The following is a 20,536-nucleotide window of genomic DNA, read 5'->3' on the forward strand; positions in this document are numbered from 1 at the left end:
TAGGGGAACCAGGAGATAGGTAGTTGATTTTTTTGTTAACCATTAGCCTGAAACTCAGTTCAGCTGCCTTTCTTACCCCCATCGAATGTCGGTGAGCCCCGTCCCCTTTGTTAGGCCTTACATGAAAAGGTGTGATACTGTGTGATGGGATCCCTGGCCAGGCTCAGTGTCCTTCCTTTCTCTGTTTTGACCCTTTCCAATGTTTCTCTTAGGATAATTTTATTTGTTTATTTTTTTATTATTTTGTTTTATTTTTCTTGGGATAATTTCAAATCTACCATCCCACCAGCCAGAACTTGCGGGTTCTTGTTTTCCTAGGGCCCTTCCCAGGGTGTCTGAGCTTTGCTTGGCTTCTCTTTCTCTCCCCTCATCGTGACACTACACCCACCGTCTTCCAGTCTTCTGCCCAGGCAAGACAGCCAACGTTCCTGAAAGGAAGCAAGGGAGGGTATTTATCATAAATGTGACCATATTCTGACCCACCCTTACTCTGAGCACTGGCACTTTAATAAAACTGTTCCCCACAGAAAGACTTCAGTACACCTCTGCTAAACTGGGACACAAGTAAGAGATTCTGCGAATCAGAACATTGTGGTTCTGGTCTCACAGTGATAAACCCAAACACAGGGCTGATATTCTGAATATTGACTTTATTCTTGTTGAATGGGTAGCAGACTGGACAGGTAGACACATGCACAGAGAAGTAGAAAAGATTTCTTACTTTTTTTCTAGATGCCACGTCCCGTACTCGGTGCTGTCGTGTTTGTTAACTCCATGAATCCTCACAACAGCTTTTGAGGTTGTAAGTGAGAGTTCCTCATTTTCCAGATGAAGAAGCAAAAGCTGGTGGAAAGCCTTCCTTAGCAGGCCTCACATAGCTAGCAGTCGGTAGAATGGGCTGCAGAGATGTGTCCCCCGAGAGCCTGCTCACTATCGTTCCACAGGCCAAGGAAAGCATGGCCACTCAGGGCATACGGACGCAGTCCAGCCTTTCCACATGTGGCCCTGAGGTAAGATAGGACCTTAAGATGGTAAAGAGAGGTCAGACAGTCTTTCGTTTGGACATGTTAGAAAATTAATACATTTCAGGAACGTTTTCAAGGTTAGTGCTGAAGAGAGCACTTGGGAGTTGAATGTCCATCTCCCAGGAAGTTTCCCCACCCAGTTCCCCATCCCCCTCTTCCGATTCTCTTGCAAAGGAATACATCCTAAGCACAACGTTAACATTTTGTGTACAATTACTGCCATCATGTTAGCATCTGTCCTCATGTGAGCATCTGCCCTCTTCACATTTTAAGAGAATGAAACTTGTATTCAGGCTTTGGAGGGATATACCCACCATGTATTGTGTGTCTGGGTAAATTTATTAGAATGGCATTTCATGATGTGGGAAGTGGACATGGTATGAAAGTAGTTCTAGCTTTAATGCATTTTAGTTCGCTGTCACATATTATCTGCTCTCCTTGAAATTGTGATTAGTTTTCTGGCATGTAGTCTGATAACTGAATAAAGTCTGTGCCCTTTCCTGTAGCTGGGAGAGGAAGCAGAGAGAGTTGAGGTTTTTAGGAACTGGCTCTCTTCTAGCATACCTTCATTGCTACTCATGAACATTCACCTCCCAGGTGTAGGAAAATGCACTGAGCCCATGCCCCTAATTCTGCTGTGGGTTACAGTGGTGAACCCGTAGAAACAGCTGCTGAGTGCTTGCCGTTGACCATCAGGGCTGAGCAGCTGGACCACTGCAGGCCACCTGACCGTGAAGTGTGTCATGTTGATCTGCACAGCACAGCTGTGCCATGAGTCTCTGTGCAGTGCGTGAGTGTGGTAGGCCCTGTAACCACGTGCACGCGGGCATGTGTGTGCGTGTATGTGGAATCGGGGAGTGGGGCTGGGCCTAGGGACTACATGTGTGTGCACTTGCTCTGACTCCAAGCTTGATACCATTTGATCATATCCTGTACTTTCCGTGATTAGATTCTGCACTTGCAAAACTCTACTACTCTCTCTTGATCAATCAAGTTGCATGCATGACATATCTAAACCAAAATGCTGACCGATTCAATATATATGCCCCAAAACCACAGTTGTATTAGTTGCGATTGGTCCTGTATGCCATGTAGTTCTATTTTTTGTCTTTCTTTAATTTGATACTAGTGTATATCATGTTTTAGAGCACGGCCCCTTAATCTCTGGCAACATTTATTTGTCTTTTTTGTTTGTTTGTTTCTCCCAAATGAGGGAAAATGTACTGTGTGGGTCACAATTATAGATTCTGTTTGTGTTTTGTGGTGTTATTTGTAGTAAACATTTGCAAATCAATGAATGTCTCTTGTTTTCTTAATTGTTAGCTGCTTGGAAATTTAGGAAAGTCGGGTAAACTTGTTATCTTGTAAGTATTGTTCAGACCATAGTTGCATCTCTAACTTCCATTTTGCTTCTTAAATGCATGAAGATTTCAAATCAACTGACTGCTTTGTGTGTTCCTCATTGTAAAATATTGGACATTTTTCTTTAAACACAGTTTTGTTTTTGTTTTCTTTTAAATGACCGCATGGCCTGGAACCTTATTTTGTTATGTGTTTGTCAGTTGTCAGATTTGTTCAGATTGTTCTCTCCCAAAAGAATGCTTTTCTGTGAATTACATTTTAAGTTATTCAGAAATTCCAAAAGGCATAACGTGGCAGCTCATCTGTCTTCACTGAATTCCAGTTTGTCAGCATAATTCTCTCTCTAATAGAAAGGCTAGATTTGCTTTATTTGCTACATGTGGCATGCTTCTGATTTTTCAAGCAACTTAATTGTGTCTTTTATTTCTCATCCTGTCGTGTAAGTGTGTATGCTCCTGGGGAAAGAAGGCTCCCTAAAAAACATGTTTTTGGTGGAGGGAAGAATTAAAAAGAGATCATGTTGTGTGATGCGTGGACAGACAGGGAGTTGGTTTATATGTGATTGTGGGTATGAGGAAGGAGAGCCAGCAACTTCATAACATTCCCCAGCCAAATCTTACCTTTGAACAGTCTGCACCATTTAAAGAGTTTCTGGCTGGAAGAAATTGAGCATGTGTCCAAGTTTAGAGTCTAGTCTTTTGTCTCCATTAAGTCAAAATGAAAGTGATCTTGACTTCATCACACTTACGCAGTCAAAAGATAGGATTTACAGATCATTCATCAAATCCTGTTTTTGTTTTTAAACAAGCACTCTGTAAATGTTAATTACCCATAAGTATTTTGATTTTCAGAGAGAGAATTCGTTTTATGGATAGCTTTCTGTCTTATTACAGTTTAGTGTAAACTTCCATCATATTCTAAAATGGATTATTGCTAAAAGGGGTAAGGTAAAACCTAAAAATACAAGAATAAAACGTAGTTGGCCATTGGATTTCAAAATGGAGAAGGCATTTCCAAACTTGAAAGTGGAAAGAAGTCTTTAAAAAAATAAATAAATAAAAATTAAAAAAACCCAGTTGATAGGTTTGTCTGCATGAAAATTAGATTTCTGATCTTCAAGAAGGTAGAGACACCCTGAGGGCCAGAGGACACTTAGAACATTACAGATTAAGGAGGTCTCGCTTCACTCTACTTGAAATACTTCCCAATGATGAAGAAAAAGAGGTTTGCACTGGAGAAAAGTACAAAAATTGAAGAAAAGAACCCATCACAATAAGCAATAAGTGATTCAGAGAAGAAAAAATAGAAATGATTATTGATGTGAAAAAATTTTAGCATCATCAGCATTCACAGAAATGTTAATGGAAACTTTTTGACCTATGAACTTGTCAAGATTAAAAAAAAATGATGCCAGATGTTGGTGAGGGTATGGGAAAATGCATAAATGATAGGGAAGTATAAATTATTACATCTTCTCTGGAAGGGAACACAGTAATATTGAAACCTTTGAAAGTGTTCATACCCTTTGATTCTGTAATGCCACTTCTAGGGCTTTGTCCTAGGAACACAGTTGTGGTACACAGGAAAACCAGGCAAAAGGCTATTTCTCAAGTAGGTGTAGGGGCAACTCACATGTGGCCGGCACTGTGCTTTCTTGCATATCCGTGTCTAATCTTCACAACAGTCCTGTGAGGTATAGGTAAGTCGTTATCAACATCCAAAAGACCCAGAAACCCAGACTCAGCTACAGTAACTCGCCCAAGATTACACAAAATGGCAGAACTAACTAGCAGCGTCTTATGTGGGAGATTTGTGATTTGTAAGACATCTGTAGAATGAAATAGTTATGTGGTCATTAAAAGTCCTTTTAGAAACAGACTGATATAGGACACTCCTGATGTCATATCTAAACAGAAGTGCTGAAGATCATAGTGTTGCTCCTAATTTCATCAAAGTGTGTGTGTGTGTGTGTGTGTGCACATGTATAAAATTTATATGTAAAATATATATATATATGAAATCACAATATATATGAAATCACTATATATATGAAATCACAAATGCGTGGCAATAATACTGAAAGATTGTACTTTAGAATGTTAATACGATTATCCCTTTGGGGTAGGATTTGGTCTTAGTTTTTTCCTTGTGCCTTTACATGTGCGTATTTATGGTTTTTATTTTCCAATCAACGTAACTTACTGTTTTATAATTAGAAATGAAAAATGCTGTAACTATTAGTGGATATTTTGATGTCAGTGGCCCAACAATTCAGGAATTCCCAAAGCCACATGGTTTCCAAAATATTTATGAAATAGGAACATTTGAATAATATGCCACAGATGATGATGGGAAAAGCAAAAAAACAGTCTTTGGTTTCTAAAATTACTCACCATATTATTACAGCTCAAATTGTATTTTCACCAGATTTCGCTTATTGTTCATTTCCCTTTCTGCCAGTGAAATAAGGGTTTCATTCTGTTATACAGAATATTTAAAGGCCAATACTGAAGGAAAAATGAAAGTTTCTTCACACTTGGGGCAGATGTTCAGAAAATGGAATATAGGTAGGCTATGATGACTAGTACAGGCTTTCTCTTTGGATCACTGACTGATTATTTCCTCTTGAATAATGTCACCTCCAGGCAATTAACATGTAGTGCAGCTGACCCGACTAGGGGTTTGCTCAATGACCGGCAGGTCCCATCTCCTCCAGATGGGTTAAATCAGGTCCAACCAGAGAAGGAAGGTATCCTCTGGAATTAAGATACACAAACCAGCAAAACAAAGATTCTCAGCTACATTCTGTAGTTCTCCAAGTCCAACCCCTTGTATTCTGGGAAGGTACTATTATGTGGTTTTAGGAAGTATAAAAATATCAGCTTCCTACATAGATGGTAATAAGTTATTTAAATAGTGACTCCGCTTCCTAGAATTTCTAAATGATATAGGCATTTTATTCTGACGATCTCTAAGGACCTGGTAAACTACCTCCTGGACCTGAGAGAGAAAGCAGAAACACACATGAGCCATATGTATCCTACAGTACTGAGATCAAACCGGTGCTTCACTAGCAGTAAAGTCACAGTGTATTTATCCCTGGTATTTAACACAGTGACATTTTGTCATTTTGTCACTGTGATGCCTTGCAAGTGAGAGATTTTTAAGAAGGTCAGGGATGTTCTGGGAGGAACTCATCAACCTCAGCACATTTCCAACAACACAGCAGGCACACAAGTGTTGACTGATCCGGTCCTTTGGATCCAGGACTTTGACTTCTTGAAAAGACAATAACCATCATATTGGTTTGCCAGCCACATTTACTAGACCAGGTTCTATGATAGGTGCTAAATTGTGTTTGTGGTTTCATTTAATTGAATCCTATTGTTACTTTTGGTTAAAGTAACATAGTCAAACACACAAAACACAGGATTGAGCCTCAGGTCCAGCCCAGGTCTGTGTGATCCCAGAGTATCCATTCCAGGGCTCCATGTTCCCCTCTGATGTCAATGAAAACTGTACCTTTTGAATTATGGTTTTTACTGCTTAATAGTCTTTTCTCAAAGCCAAAGGCTTGTGCCATCCCTTCCTGGATGACTTGGAAAAAGGTCTCTGTTTGTGCACTGTTTTGCCTGGGACAGTGCGTGCATCTGAGGGTGATGAAGGCGTCCCGTCACACTGGCAATAACACTCTCTCTTTGTGGGCATTGTTTCATTGTTTTCCGAGACCCTTCGACAATGGAGATCAGGAGGTCACTCTGCCTGCTGTGACAACCCAGAGTGCCTAGCAGGCTCTTGAATACAATTGTTTTCCACTCCTTGAGGTCTCAAATGGATTTGAGATTACAATGGGAAAAGAAAAAGAAAAAATAAATAAATGAGATGTAAACACAGTAGATATCTCTCACACCCCATTGGGAATTCACATTATCCCCCTCCCAGAGTCTTAAGAGGTATTTACTTGTTCAGAACTTTTATTGCTTCAACAGCTATTAGAGCCCTCTCTAACCCATTTTAATTAGTTAATTTTTTAATAGGTAGTATATGTACATGATACAAATTGAAAATGTTTACATGCTATAGTATTAGGGCCCCAAACAGATATCCAACAGGTGGCTGGAGCAGTGGACAGCTTCATGACAAAGTGCCCACAATTATGATGCAATCTCAGTTCTGTACACGCTCCAGTAGTTTATTTTGCCATTGTGAGGGTTGTCTATGTGCATAACTGCTTTGCCTCCCTGGAGTACAGATAAATCTTATTGTGTTAAAGCCAGGCCAGGATGTTAAGGTTAAGGTGAGGTCCAGCCTCAGCCCCATGCTGACCTGGAAGACTCCCACATGGCACACAGACCCACCTCTGAACCCAGAGCCAGTGCATGGGGAGCAGGGTCACAGGGGATTCCCTCCCTGAGGAACTTGGAGATTTCTTCCCATGAATAGATCTTTGTTGGGATCATCTCAGTTTATCAGAGAAAATCTAATCATATCTATCCTCTATCTTCATTCAGAGCTTAGATTCCTTCCCTAATATTCCTGGGCATCTGAGTAAAACTAATGATTCCCTTCCTCAAGAGGGAAGAATGCCAAGCCCCTTAAAGATCTTATTGCTCTTTTTCAGGGCACGATATTGGGGCCCTGCATTTATAAAACCTAAGAGAGCCCTCTCTAATGATTCTTAAAAGAGTTTTGTGGTTTTCATTTCTACACATAAAGGAGATATTCAAGTAGCAGCCTTTCACTAGTAAGTAAATAAACAGAAGCATATAAACATACCTAAATGAGAAAAGTTGATGGGTGGGTAGGATGGGTACTGTACTTACCAAGCACTGTGGTTATATGGACATGTGCAAGTTAACTCAGTGAAACAATCTGTCAGAGGGTTTGTATAGACCATAACTGCAAATGAAACACAGAGCAGTATATCAGTGTGGACTGTGGGGTTTGGGGAAGACTCGATGGTGTAGAGGATGTTTAGCTACTTCTGGACAGTTGATAAGATTTAGAAGGACAGAAAAAGCATTTCTATAAGACACAGTGGAATCAAAATGTTGTGTTTTAGAGGGTAGTGAATGCACCAGTTGGTGGGATGGGAAATGTGAACACTGAGAGATCATGGAGACAATCTAAAAGCCTTTCTACATATCTGGGTGTAACCCATTTTAGACAAATGCTAGTTCGTGTTTTCTTCCATGTTATTTTTCTTTTACATCCATTATGGTTAAATACTGTGTTTAAATACATGATCTCAAATCTTTATATTAACTCTTAGGGGAAGACATAGTAAGATTGTTCATGAAGGTAATTATGTAGCAATTTCATAAATATGCATTCTGCTTTTTTAAGGTATATACATGTATTAAACATATGTATACATAGAAAAGGGTATAAGATGTACTCAGATATAATTGAAGATGCAAGTCTTCTGCCTCTCCTCAAGTGGGAAGCTGTGGAGTATTTTTCCATGTGTCAGAGAGACATCAATAGGTTCCTTCATGAGCCTTTGCTTGCAATTGCTCTGGGTCAGGATAGTGAGTACAGGAAGAATGTAGTACTGTATGGAGTCCTGCAGAATGTTGTGTCTGAGATTGAGTTATTTTTCCACCCCTTTGGGTCAGCTTTCCTGACCGTAGAAACACTAGCCAGTTTGCTCAAGAGACTGATTCAGTTCTTTTGTGCTTATGTTCTTTTTTTGAAAACCAGGCTCATACAAAGCTCAATTATCTTTGAATCGTTGACTTTAAAAATAAATAAAAAAATAGTAATCAAATTTGTTGTGGATGTAGATATTCATGTTTCTACAATATTAAGTTTACCAGATTAATATGTGTATTTACCACATTCAGGTTTTGCTAAAATATTGTTGATTTTGTGAAAGGGAAATGAATAACGTATTTACTAAATTAAGCTGTGAGTGACCAAAAGTAGTTAAAAGATGTATAATAGAAAATTAATGTACTGTATTGTCTATCCAGTATCCTTTTATTCCTCCTTTTTTTTTTTGTTTTGTTTTTTTGTTTGTTTTTTGAAATGAACTGGGACACGGGGAACACTGGATTTAATATAATGGGCAGGTCTTCAAAGGGGTGTGTATGTATCATTGTTGGCCTTATTTTTGAAACTTAGAATTCTTAATATACCAAATAATATTTACTGAATATTACCTATATTACCAAATAATATTTGTCTGGACCTGGGTAACTTAGTTAACATTAAAAACTACAGTTGCATTAGATAGCAACGGAAAATGACTTGCTTTTCAGAATGAGATTTTTTTGAACTGTACTATTTTCTTGATTTAATTTAGAACATATACATTTAATGCATTGCCAAGATTTTTATGAACTTACTGGACTACTTAGTGTTTTGTATGATTTAAATTAATCATAGTTGGTCTCAGTAAAACTTAAAATCATGTGTTATCATTTTTTGTGTCCTTTTCATGCCATTTGACAAACAAGATACTCCAGTCCCACCACCGTCTTTCACAAAAAACCTGGAAAAGGGGCGCCTGGGTGGCTCAGTGGGTTAAAGCCTCTGCCTTCGGCTCGGGTCAGATCCCAGGGTCCTGGGATCGAGCCCAACATCGGGCTCTCTGCTCCTCGAGGAGCCTGCTTCCTCCTCTGTCTCTCTCTGCCTGCCACTTGTGATTTCTCTCTCTGTCAAATAAATAAAATCTTTAAAAAAACAAAAAACAAAAAAAAACCTGGAAAAAAGATGTATTTTCTTTCTCATTGTAGATTGGAGGGTGCTGCAGCCTCACTGTATTCTGTGTGCGTGACAACAGACTAACTCGGATACCTTCAGAGGTGTCGCAGGCCACAGAGCTTCATGTCCTGGATGTGGCAGGGAACAGGTAAGCATGTTCTGGTTTGCTTTTTTTGAGAAAAAGAACCAAATGTTCATTCTCCCCAACCTTTGTCATGTGTCTTTGCCATCTTGCCTTTGCTCCATCTTATAGAATATGTACCAATTAGTTGAATGACCAGGACCCAGAAAATTATTAATCTGAGAGCAGAAGTGATGGAGCTGGATGGAGTGGAAGAGGTCAGGGATGACCTGAGTGGGAGGCACTTTGACATTTAAGTAGACTCTTCTGTAGAAATGCTTCCCAGAACAGTAGTACAGTGATGTAAGGGAAACAGTGCTGCCTGAGAACTGGAATACTTAGGTTTTACCTTAACTTTATAGTTTTTGTAAGTCATCGTGTGCCTCTGGGTTTCCTTATCTGAAGAATGAGCTTGAATGAGTTTGAACTGTATTTTAACCAGGGATCTTGATACACTCTGCTGGTGATTCTGAACCCCCTGAAATTGTAAACAAAATTGTATTCGGGGACACATTTCTGGCCAAAGGATCCCTGGCTAATGTCAGAATCACCAAGTGGTCATAATCAAAGTGAAGAGCTACCCAACTTGTATTCCCCAAGGTCACAGCAGTACCATTTTTCAAATTCTGCTTGAGAGGTCATGGTAGACCACTTCCTGGTTTTGGAATATGCCTTCTGTTCACCTGTGTAGAATATAGATTTGTTTCAGCCAGTCTGAACTAACTTTGTCACCTCAGATTGCATGTGCCCTTTCTTTCCCCCGAGCCTAGCCCAGCTACTCCTTCTGCCTGAGACCCCCTTCTCTGATTCCCACTGCTGTTTTCATTTTCTCCAGGGAGCCTTCTTTGTATGGAGCCTGCTTCTTTGAATTACCCCTAACATAGGACTCAGCACCATATGATAATTGCCAGCCTATGCGTGTGTGAATGTCTAAACCTAAAGTTGTATGACGTCAGATGTGGTATCTGTGCCACTGTGCCTTTTATCCCTGCACAGTGCCTGGTACATGATAGAACCTGGTAAATATTTGTCACCCAAATGAAAAGGTTAAAAATGTTAGTTTTGTAGAGTGAATAGGTGGCCACTGCGAAATGCCTTGTATCACAGGCTGCATCACCAAAGGAATTTAAAAAAATGCTTACATAGTTAGATAGGAGAAAAAGTGCCCAGCCAGGGGAAAATGATCAATGATTTTAAATGAGAGATAGCAACAGCAGTCGGAAGAGTGTTTGGGGGATTGTGTGCTAAGTGCTGATTAACTGGTCACTTAGGTCAGACACAAGCCACCATTTCTCATTCTGGCCAATGGATTGTAGGTTGTGGTGCTAATAAATAGCAGGACTCAGTGAACCTTGGGGGGGGGGCCACCATTTTCAAGTGAAGGCTTTTAGGATATCTTGATAGATTCTTAAACCACTGACTGGTTACTAGAAACTCAGGATTAATTTGAGTTGAGTGTTGACTTTCTGCTGAATGGAGTCTTGCATGCAACATAAAGCTTGGGAAGGATTGTTCTTTCCTAATCTCCAGCAGTAGAAACTCAGTAACTCCCAACCTTCCCAGACTCTTGCCACACCTATGAGCATGAAATTGCATCCTTAATTCCTGAGCAGAAGATGGCTCTGATGCCTGAAAACTGTTTTTCACATGAGTGAAGGCTCTAATCTCTAGTTCTCAGAAGGGAAAGTTAAATTTTTATTATGCTTGGGCTAGGGTGGAGAAAACCCCATTAAAAAGTAGAGTTACATAGCTGTCATCTGAGTCAGTTTAATGTGTCAAATGTATATACAGATTCATAACCAAATTTTAACCTATTAAAATATTTAATTACTACTTACTTAAAGTATTAGTATAGAAACTAATAAAAAAAGGCTACCATGTCAGCTTTTTAGCTTACAGAAATGTTACACCATGGGAGATCATACCACATACAGCAGAAGTTTTGCCTCTTCTCTCAAGCATATAAAAATAGCAAAGAACACAGACAGACTATATGTTAGTTTCCACAAATTTTCTTTGACAAATTTGATAGGGTAACTATAAAATGCCACTTGGAAACCAAATATCAAATCTTTTGGTACAGTAACAGAGAAGATGTCTTTTGTCATCAGCTACCCATGGACATGGAATCCATTTCCTTAATTCTTACTCTTTCCCATAGCACTATCCCCTTACACAATCTCTAGTATTTGAGAATCTTTGAGGAAGAATAATACCAAATACTAGAAACGGTGGCTGTCAATGGGGAAATAGTTTGTACCTTTGCATTCTATAATCCCAAAAATTAAATTTAAAAATATTAAAACATATTACTTCACAGCTGTTAGAGTGGATGTTATTAAAAACAAAACAAAACAAAACAAAACAAAACAACAACAACAAAAAAAAACAAGATAACAGCGTTAGCAAGGATGTGGAGACAAGGGAACCTTTGTTCCCTGCTGCTGGTGGGCATGTAAATTGGTGTAGCCATTGGAGAAAACAGTATGGAGGTTCCTCAAAAAATTAAAAATTTAACTATCATATGCTGTAGCAATCCCACTTCTGGCATATAGCAAAATGAAAGGAAAACAGGATATTGAAAAGAGATCTGTGCTCCCTTGTTCACAGTAGCCAAGATATGGAAGCAACCTAAACAACATCAGCAGATGAACAGATAAAGAACATGTGGTATGATACATATAATGGAATATTATTTGGCCATAAGAAAGAAGAAAATCATTATTTATGACAATATAGATAGACCTTGAGGGCATTATGCTAAGTGAAATAAGTCACACAAAAAAAGACAATCATGTATGATCTTACGTATGAAATCTAAAAAAGCCAAACTCCTAGAAATAGAGAGTAGAATGATGGTCACCATGGGCTAAGAGTAGGGGAGGTAGGGAGGTATTGATCAGTGGGTACAAATTGCCAGTTACAAGATGAATAAGTTCTGGGGAACTAATGTATAGCATGGTGACTATACTTAATACTGCCTTATATCCTTGAAATTTGCTGAGAGAATAGATCTTTGAATGGGCTCGACACACATACATACGCACACGCACACACATGTACGCACATGCATGAAAAGTGGTGATTATGTGACTGGTTGGAGATGTTAACTAACTCCACTGTGGTAGTCACTTGGAAATATATAAATGTATCAAATCATCTCGGGTGCACCTTAAAATTACACAATGTTACATGGCAATTATAGCTCAGTAAAATGGAGAAAAACTATTAAAAGGCAAAATGCAACATAGCAGTGTACTTGTACTGTGGAATAGTAAGTAGTTAGAAGAGTGAGATAATTTCTCTGTGTAGTAACACAGGATGTCCATGGTACCAAGTAAGAAGAATAGCTATTGGACATAATACAGCATTCTCATTTTTGTTTTTGCTTTTAAAACAACCTATCTATGTATTATAACAAAACATTAATAATAGTTCCCCTAGTGGCAGAGTGGAGGCCTGAGGTTACAGGGGGCTTTCCCTTTAGATATTTTGGTACTAGTTAAATTTTCCCACTGATATTTTTCTCTACATATCTTTAAGCAGTTTTGAAAACTTGCTGAGAACTAAAAATTCTGGTAGGAGGTAAAAGATGAAACATTCAGTTGTAAGAAGCATGCAACTATAGGTCAAGTCAGTAGGCCATGTGTAGTTGTTAAGTAAATTTGACAGCACAATTGCTACAGTAGGAGGTGGAGAAGGTCACCTCAGGTTAGTTGGTCAGGGATTTAACTGGAAATGAGAGACATAGCTCATGGTATGATTATTCGTTTGCTTTAGTCCTTGTACCATTGATGTAAATAGTAACCACAGGCTTTTTATTTTGAGGGGATGTGGTCCTTAATAAAACAGGGAGATATGAGATGTGTACAAACAGGGCTATGGTTTCTTGTGTTGAGTCTGCAGTATACAGAAGGTACCAGAGGTGTGTGCTCAGTTGGCAGCAGCCATGTTCAATCTGGCACTCTGATTCTTGATGGGGAAAATGGTGTTCCAGACAAGTCACTAATCTTATATGGCTTGGTTGAATATGATTATAAGATCTGTTGTTGTAGAGACTAGTAGTTTAAACTTTTATCATATGATTTGCTATCCTTAGAAGCTGTTACTTATTATTGTTGCTCTGTTTAGCATTTTATTTATGCCTTTGCTTTAGCACTTAGCTGCAAAGCCAGTTATTCTGAGAAGGTACAATGACCATATTTGAGTATTTGTGTTTTGTGTCAGTTTTCAAATCTCAAATCTCAAATCTCAAATCTTTTTTTTTCTTTATGCTCTTATGATTAAGAAATCTAGAGATATTGACTGTAAATTTCTTGTGTAAGACCCTGAAACTTCCAAAAGAATCATCCTTTTATTCAGTAAAATGAAAAAGAGTTTTAAGTACTTAAAGCTTTCACAGTGTGCTAGGATATTGTTTTTAAAAAATCCCAGTCATCAGATCTGGCAAATACACGTCTGTCTTTAACTTCCTTGCATTTGAGTAAATGTGTGACAGCCTTTGGGCAGAGGCAGGAATAATTTGTTGTATAAACATGAGATTTCACTTTCTATCTCACTCAAAGACCCAGCATCTCAGAATAGGAAGTGGAGCTGTAAAGGCCTGCTTCCTCAGATCCCTTGGGCATCCTTCATGGTATGAGCCTGTCACTGAACTCGGTAGATTCTGGGATTTAAAAATATGTATTTCTCACTGTTTGACCCTTATTAGCAAAGTACTAGAGTATACAATACACAGAGACTTCTCAAGGGTGCTTTAACTTATGCAGGTCTCATGGATGCATTAACTCTAGAACCTAACTCCCATGTAAGGTACAATTCCACTGACTCAGTACTGCACCCAATACATATGCGTGGGATGGGCCAACCTTTGCTGGACTAATTGTTAGGAAAAGAAAATATTGTGTCATCTCTATAACTAATATATTGGAAGTATGTTGTAAATGATATTAATTTGTTCTTTGGAAGTTTGTTAATAGTGCATTTGTTGTTAACACTCTCCATGTACTCTTTGATATAATTTTTACTTCATTTGTTAAAGTAACAACATTCTGTGCTTACATTTTATTTAGATTAGTTTAATAATATTGGAGTACAACTTCTCTTCATATCCCTACATAGAGTTCAAATTAATTTTCCTTAAGCCTGCCCATTCAGGGTGGCATCTATGTCTGATAATGCAGTATTGATTGATCTCTCGGTAAGTAAGATGTATATGTAGACCTCCCACATGTGTTAAACTGGAGACAGATGTCCAAGTTCATAAAAGAGCTCTAGCAATACCTGCTGCCATATGATTTCTTTACGGAGTTCATGGGCCAAGGATTTCTTTAAGAAAATGTGCCTTATCTTGTGGCTCACAGAATGCAGTCAGCTCATTCCTGTCCAGCTTGTAAAGTCACTGGTGAGATTATAATTTAATGCACATGGAGCCATCTTTAAAGTAAAAATACTTGATCAAATACAACCTTAGATTCATTAAACCTTAAATTCCTGGTATCTGCAGAGGTTTGGTTGTTTTCATAGTACATTAGTAGACTTGTATAAGGCATTGGTTTTTACTAAAGCAGTCTTTTCACCCCCAGCCGTTGTTAGCATTTTGAGCCAGATAATTCTTTGATGTGGCGGCTGTCCTAAGCATTATAGGGTATTTAGCAATATCCCTGGCCTCTACCTACTAGATGCCAAGAGTACCACCCAGAAATGTCTACAGACATTGCCAGATGTCCCTGAGGCAGAAGCGTTCCTAGTTAAGAACCACCTAACTAAAGTAGTCTTTTGGTGAATACAAATGTATGTGATTCCTGGTGCTGGTTTTTGCTAAATAGAGTTAACTGGGTACAGTCACTTTGTCAGACATGGGTGCAAACATTAATATAGAATTAATCTTTAGATGTCACATTACAGTTTTTAAAGTGCTTTAATACATAGGATCTCACTTGAAACTGAAACAATGTGAAGTGGACATTAACTATCCCATAGGAGTCTAGGGAAGTGGAAGTTTCTAGAAACTAGAAGATACAAGCTTAAGATGGATACCTAAAATAATCTCCTTAGACAAAGAAAATGTAGTGTAGGAAGAAAATGTTTTCATCTTTATTATAACTGCCGCTTAAACTCTTCAGCACCCCAGGAATCTCCTTCCACTCTTCCTCATTTTTGCCAGGTGCTACTGAAAACAGGTCTTCGTCAGGGAGGCTTTTGCCATTGACTTAGTAAGAACTCCTGCTACTGCGTCCTTCCATGGTCACACTGGCTTTTTTTCTCTTTAAATCGAAACCTCCTAATGTTTTGCCCTGTGGCCAGAGGTGCTTATGAGAGAGAAGACAGCAGAAGCACTGTGACAAACTGAGTGTGCTCACAAAGAGTACACCGAGGGTTTTATTATAAACACAGTATCTTGTTCCATGTTGAATCCAATCCCAGGAGGTTCTTTGTAATGTTTTTATTTTCTTTCTGTATTGATAGGATTTGATGTAATTATAAAATCTGAGACCCTGATGTCTTCTTTTGCTTTAAATTAGGCTGTTACATCTGCCTTTATCCCTGACTGCCTTGAAGCTGAAGGCTTTGTGGTTGTCTGACAACCAGTCGCAGCCCCTACTCACGTTCCAGACGGACACAGACCACACCACAGGAGAGAAGATTTTGACCTGTGTCTTGCTTCCTCAGCTGCCTTCTGAACCTACTTGCCAAGGTGAAATTAAGAACAATACTCACATGGCTATGAGAATAAGTAGCAGCTAATACCTATCCATAAGACCTCTTACTCCCATGTGCGTCTGTAATTTGTCTAATGTGCCCCTAGAGCCAGCCTGGGTGAGGTCACTGTGGATGTCCTCTGGGAAGGTTCTTTCCTCAGTACCTTCAAAGAAAAAGTATCCCTCACACCTGCTTATCATATCTGAAATTTCTTAAACAGCCTTTTGTATTTGAATTATCGCTAAGACTGAAAACACAAGTACTCTTAAAAAAGTTGATAGAGTCCCTTAAAATCCAAACTGATGGTTTAGAGGATTAGTATTGAACACCACTGACAAACAGGTTTTTTTTTTTAAAGATTTATTTATTTATTTATTTTACAGAGCTAGAGCAGGAGTGGGAGGGGCAAAGGGAGAAGGAGTGGGATCTCAAGCTAACTTTCACACTGACTGCGGAACCTGACTGGCACTTGATCTTACTACCCTGAAATCATGACCTGAAATGAAATGAGGAGTCAGTGTTTAACCGAATGAGCCACCCAGGTGCCCCCAATGACAAATAGTTTTTAAGCCAGTCTGTTATTTTAAGTCATTGCATCTTTGTTTTGGAAATTATGTGTGGTTTTAAAAAATATTCACACTAACATCAAATTGCCATTATTGGTTTTGATAAAAGAGAACTAGAGTGCACTGGGAAAATAGGAATCCCCTAGGTGGAAAAGCCCCAAAGCAATTTTGCCAATTCCAACCTTGTTAGAGGAGCTTTTAAGACCCCAAGGGGAAGACAGCAGAAGTGTTACTAAGGAAAGTACTGTAGTCCAACAAGTACAACTACATCAGTGTCATGAGAAAGGTTTTTTGTTTTTTTGTTTTTTCTTTTTAAGTAGGCTCCATACTCAACATGGAGCCCAATGAGGGGCTTGAACTCAAAACCCTGAGATCAAAACCTGAGCTGAGATCGTGAGTTGGATGTTTAACTGACTGAGCCACCCAGGCACTCCCTCACCACAATAAAGTTTTTAAAGTTAGCATATAGAAAAGAACTGTGAAAAAGGATTCTATAAATTATCATGACATTCTGTGATGAAATACTAAACATGAGTTTGGCAGATATTTTATATGATCTCAAATAGAATTATGCAACATTGAAAAAAAAGGGTAACCCTGCCTAGATTCTTTTCTTTTTAATTTTTGAAATACTACATAGCAGTTACCAGTCACACAAACTCAAGTTCCCAGCTGATGTGGTGTTTGTCATGACAGAGAACCTGCCTCGCTGTGGGGCACTGGAGAGCTTAGTGAATGATGTCCCGGATGACGCCTGGAATGAGCGTGCAGTGAACAGAGTCAGTGCAATCCGATTTTTGGAAGATGAGAGAGATGAAGAAGACAATGAAACGGTATGGAAATGGAGATTGTTGGCCTCCCTGAAAATGCAAAATTTAAAAGCCTTCCAAGACCAATAGTGGCACCTAATAATGATTTATTTTAATTCCAACTTGTCTGTTCTCTGCTTAGCCTTCAGCATGTAAGAATTTTTTAGAAGACAAAATTAGGTATTTCTAGGTACTGATTTACCAAATGTATATAAAGCAAATGGACCTTTTGGGATTTTTTTCCTTGGAATAGCTTATACTCTTGTTCCTTATTTTTGATAGCATCCTTTCTCGCCTCTGGTGAACTGGGAATTTGCTCTGGGGTTTTTTTCCCCCTTTATTATTATTATTATTATTATTTTAAGATTTTAATTATTTTTGCAAGAGAGAGAGACAGTGTATAAACACTAGGAGGGGCAGAGGGAGAAGCAGACTCCTCACTGAACAGGGAGCCCCAGGCGGGACTCAGTGCTGGGACCCTGGGATCATGACCTGAGCCCAAGGCAGATGCTTAACCAACTGAGCCACCCACGTGCCAGGAATCTGTTTTCTGTTTTTGTTGTTCTTGGTGAATGAAGTCTCCTCCCCACCACCATTTAGAAGTGTACAGCAATGACTCCATTCCCACTTCAGAGTGTTACTTGGCTTGCCTTCTATGGAGCTGTGCTTCTTTCTGTCCTTTATGTAATTAATCATTCTTCTCTTCACCCTCAGGCGAAGTGCTTGCGATCTTAGTTGGGTTTATTTACAAGTTTTCATTAAAAAAATCAGGAATAGATTTGAAGGTATTACTTAGCCTTACTCTATCCATACTTTAAAAATGTCTGTCGGCCAGCTGACATCTTCAGGAGTCTGTGACAACTCTTGAAATATTACTACAGGTTGACTTTGGCTTCTTAAACTCCTTGTGCTAATTGAGATTTTCATAAGCAGAGCTAAGAGGGAGTACCTACAGCCCCCAAAGCAAAGGGTGGCTTTTAAATGACTGCTGTGGTGTCTGTTATTCCAGCTGTCACCAAATGGGATTTTATGTTTACAGTAATGGAGCACAGAATGGGAATTAGGCACAACAAAGTGACTTCAGCAGAAAGGAGCCCTCAGTGCTTACCTGGTGGTTTGCTGGAGGATGAGGAATTCACCGGTTCCTTCACTGTCTCAGTAGTGCTCTTGACTGTTGTGTCACCGCACTTTAGGCTCCTCCTCCTGAAACTCCTTGGACAGGCCATTTATAATACAGAAATGCTGTCTTAGGAGCCAGAGAGCACCTGATAGGTCAAATAAGAGGTTTTTTTTAAAGATTGTCCCTTCCCGAACACTTCACTCCCAGCACTGTGGCCTTTACTAGAAAAATGTGAACTTTCTTTAGTAAATAAAAATAACACACATAGCGGCCAAGAAAAGACGCTCTTCTCTCTCTCGCTTCCCTTTTCCTTCCACTCCCATGCCTCCATGTTGAAGGAAGCCAGATCCACTTCAGATAGTGATAGACCACGGCAGTGATTGTAAGTTAGAATTTGTTTACCCCTTTATCTTTTTCTTTCTTCACACTCCACACCAACATCTTAAAAATCTTTGTTTCCTTGCCCTTCATGGAACTTAATTTTTATCTTACGCTAATCTTACATTTTACAGAGTATTGTTTTATTCTGAAGGTAACCCTTCTAGGTGGAGCAGATGAGGTGCCCGTGACACCTTCATCTCCCTGAACTGCCAGTGAGCAGCTGATAAGCAGCACGCGGGGCTCCCGAGGAGGCGCTTCCGCCCCCTCCGAGCGCCTGCATCCCGAGAAGGGAGGCTTTGTCCCCGAGGGCCCCCACCTTGAAGCTGCCTGTTGAAAGAGTAATGACATAAAACCCACACACTCACTCCCCTGTTTGTTTTCAGAGAACACTTCTGCGGCGAGCCACTCCACACCCAGGGGAGCTAAAGAACATGAAAAAGACAGTGGAGAATTTACGGAATGACATGAATGCTGCTAAAGGACTGGATTCAAACAAAAACGAGGTCAATCACGCCATTGACCGAGTGACCACTTCTGTATAGACCTTCACCTCCGAGTTTTACCTCCCGTGTCTTCCCCTGCTGTTGAGATCCTGTCTCCTCCTCAGGAGCCGCGCTTTGCCCTGGGGCTTCACCGGAACTTTGTGCGTGCCCGTCACAGCCCCGGAACGTGTGTGCGTGCACGTCACCGCGCCGGAACGTGGGCGCGTGCGCATCACGGCCCAGGCCGCACGGGGGGCTGCTGCTCTCCCCATGGAAGTGCCTTACTCCGGCTCCTCAGCCAGCCCGGGCACCAGTGCGCCCCCGGTATGCCGCCTCTCCCCTGACTTCCAGTCATTTGTCATAAGTGGAATACACTACTGTAAACACCTGACCTTTGTTTCTGTCTTATGTTGGGGTAAGGGAGCGCAGGAAGGGAAATTTTATTGATCCTCCTCCCTCCCATAAAGTGCTGGGACATTTTGAGCCCAAGTTCTCTTGGACCTACTGATGAGAGATAGTTTTATGTACGGCGCATAATTGATCTTTTTTTAAAAAACTTTGGCAGCTCAGATGGTGTAAATTTAAAAATTTTGTATAGGTATTTCATAACAAAAAATGTGTATTTCTTTTTTGTTATTCTATCTTAGAAACGGTACATATTTTAGCATTTGTGCAGGAAAAAACAAACAAAAAACAGTCCTAAAGTATTTGTTTTCATTTGTACCACCCACTTGTGCCTTACTGTATCCCGAATCATGTCAAACCAATTGTACGCAGTGGCATTGTTGAGCAGTGAGATGAGACTAGGAGTGTGGTACTTTTAAAGCAGTGTTGGATTTTAATCAGTAATCTACCTGGTGGATTTGTTTTTAACCAAAAAGGAGAGTTACCACCAATTTGTAAATTTTATCAGTAGATTTTTTTTAAAAAGAGGAACCAAAGGATTAGGCTGCTAATATTTCATGTCTTACACTTTAACTTTTTATGAATGAGTTTCTTGTAATGAGTGCAGCATCTGATTGTACCTGTTGGGAAGGTATATGCCATTTGTAAAATAAAATAGAGCAGAAAAGCACAAAAGGAGAAAACTGGTTCAGAAATTCAGTGGATAAATTAACTATGTACTGCAAAAGAAAGTATGATTTTTATGGAAGAAAGCTTTAAAAGTTTTATATTGAGATATAAAACCACAATAAAGCAAAATAACCATATTAGAAATGTTGCTATCTTTGTAAGTGCAATTTAATTTGTAAATAGAGT

At 39.4% G+C, this 20,536-nt stretch overlaps 1 protein-coding gene and 1 long non-coding RNA gene across 9 annotated transcripts in view; one reads left to right on the forward strand and one right to left on the reverse strand.

The window, feature by feature from the left end:
* Positions 1–19,962, forward strand: part of LRRC1 (leucine rich repeat containing 1) — a 132,834-nt gene extending 112,872 nt beyond the window's left edge. For all 5 annotated transcript variants that reach the window (XM_032340275.1, XM_032340276.1, XM_032340277.1 and 2 more), the window contains 4 exons: positions 9,128–9,243; positions 15,741–15,913; positions 17,181–17,317; positions 19,178–19,962. In XM_032340275.1, coding sequence (XP_032196166.1) covers positions 9,128–9,243; positions 15,741–15,913; positions 17,181–17,317; positions 19,178–19,336 — 585 coding nt within the window. In that variant the 3' untranslated portion in view covers positions 19,337–19,962. The remainder of the gene's footprint in view (positions 1–9,127; positions 9,244–15,740; positions 15,914–17,180; positions 17,318–19,177) is intronic.
* LOC116588771 lies at positions 182–19,441 on the reverse strand. 4 transcript variants are annotated; one of them, XR_004285076.1, is made up of 7 exons: positions 19,358–19,441; positions 18,402–18,558; positions 7,211–7,286; positions 5,910–6,205; positions 3,008–4,073; positions 722–1,022; positions 182–428 (listed from the first exon to the last, which is right to left on the reverse strand). It is a non-coding gene; the product is annotated as an uncharacterized LOC116588771 (long non-coding RNA). The 4 variants fall into 4 exon arrangements; XR_004285078.1 differs by having other exon boundaries at positions 5,910–6,213; XR_004285077.1 differs by having other exon boundaries at positions 184–428; positions 3,910–4,073.
* Positions 19,963–20,536: the final 574 nt, after the last annotated feature.

Source organism: Mustela erminea, chromosome 4 (genome assembly GCF_009829155.1).
Source record: "Mustela erminea isolate mMusErm1 chromosome 4, mMusErm1.Pri, whole genome shotgun sequence".
Classification (NCBI taxonomy): domain Eukaryota; kingdom Metazoa; phylum Chordata; class Mammalia; order Carnivora; family Mustelidae; genus Mustela; species Mustela erminea.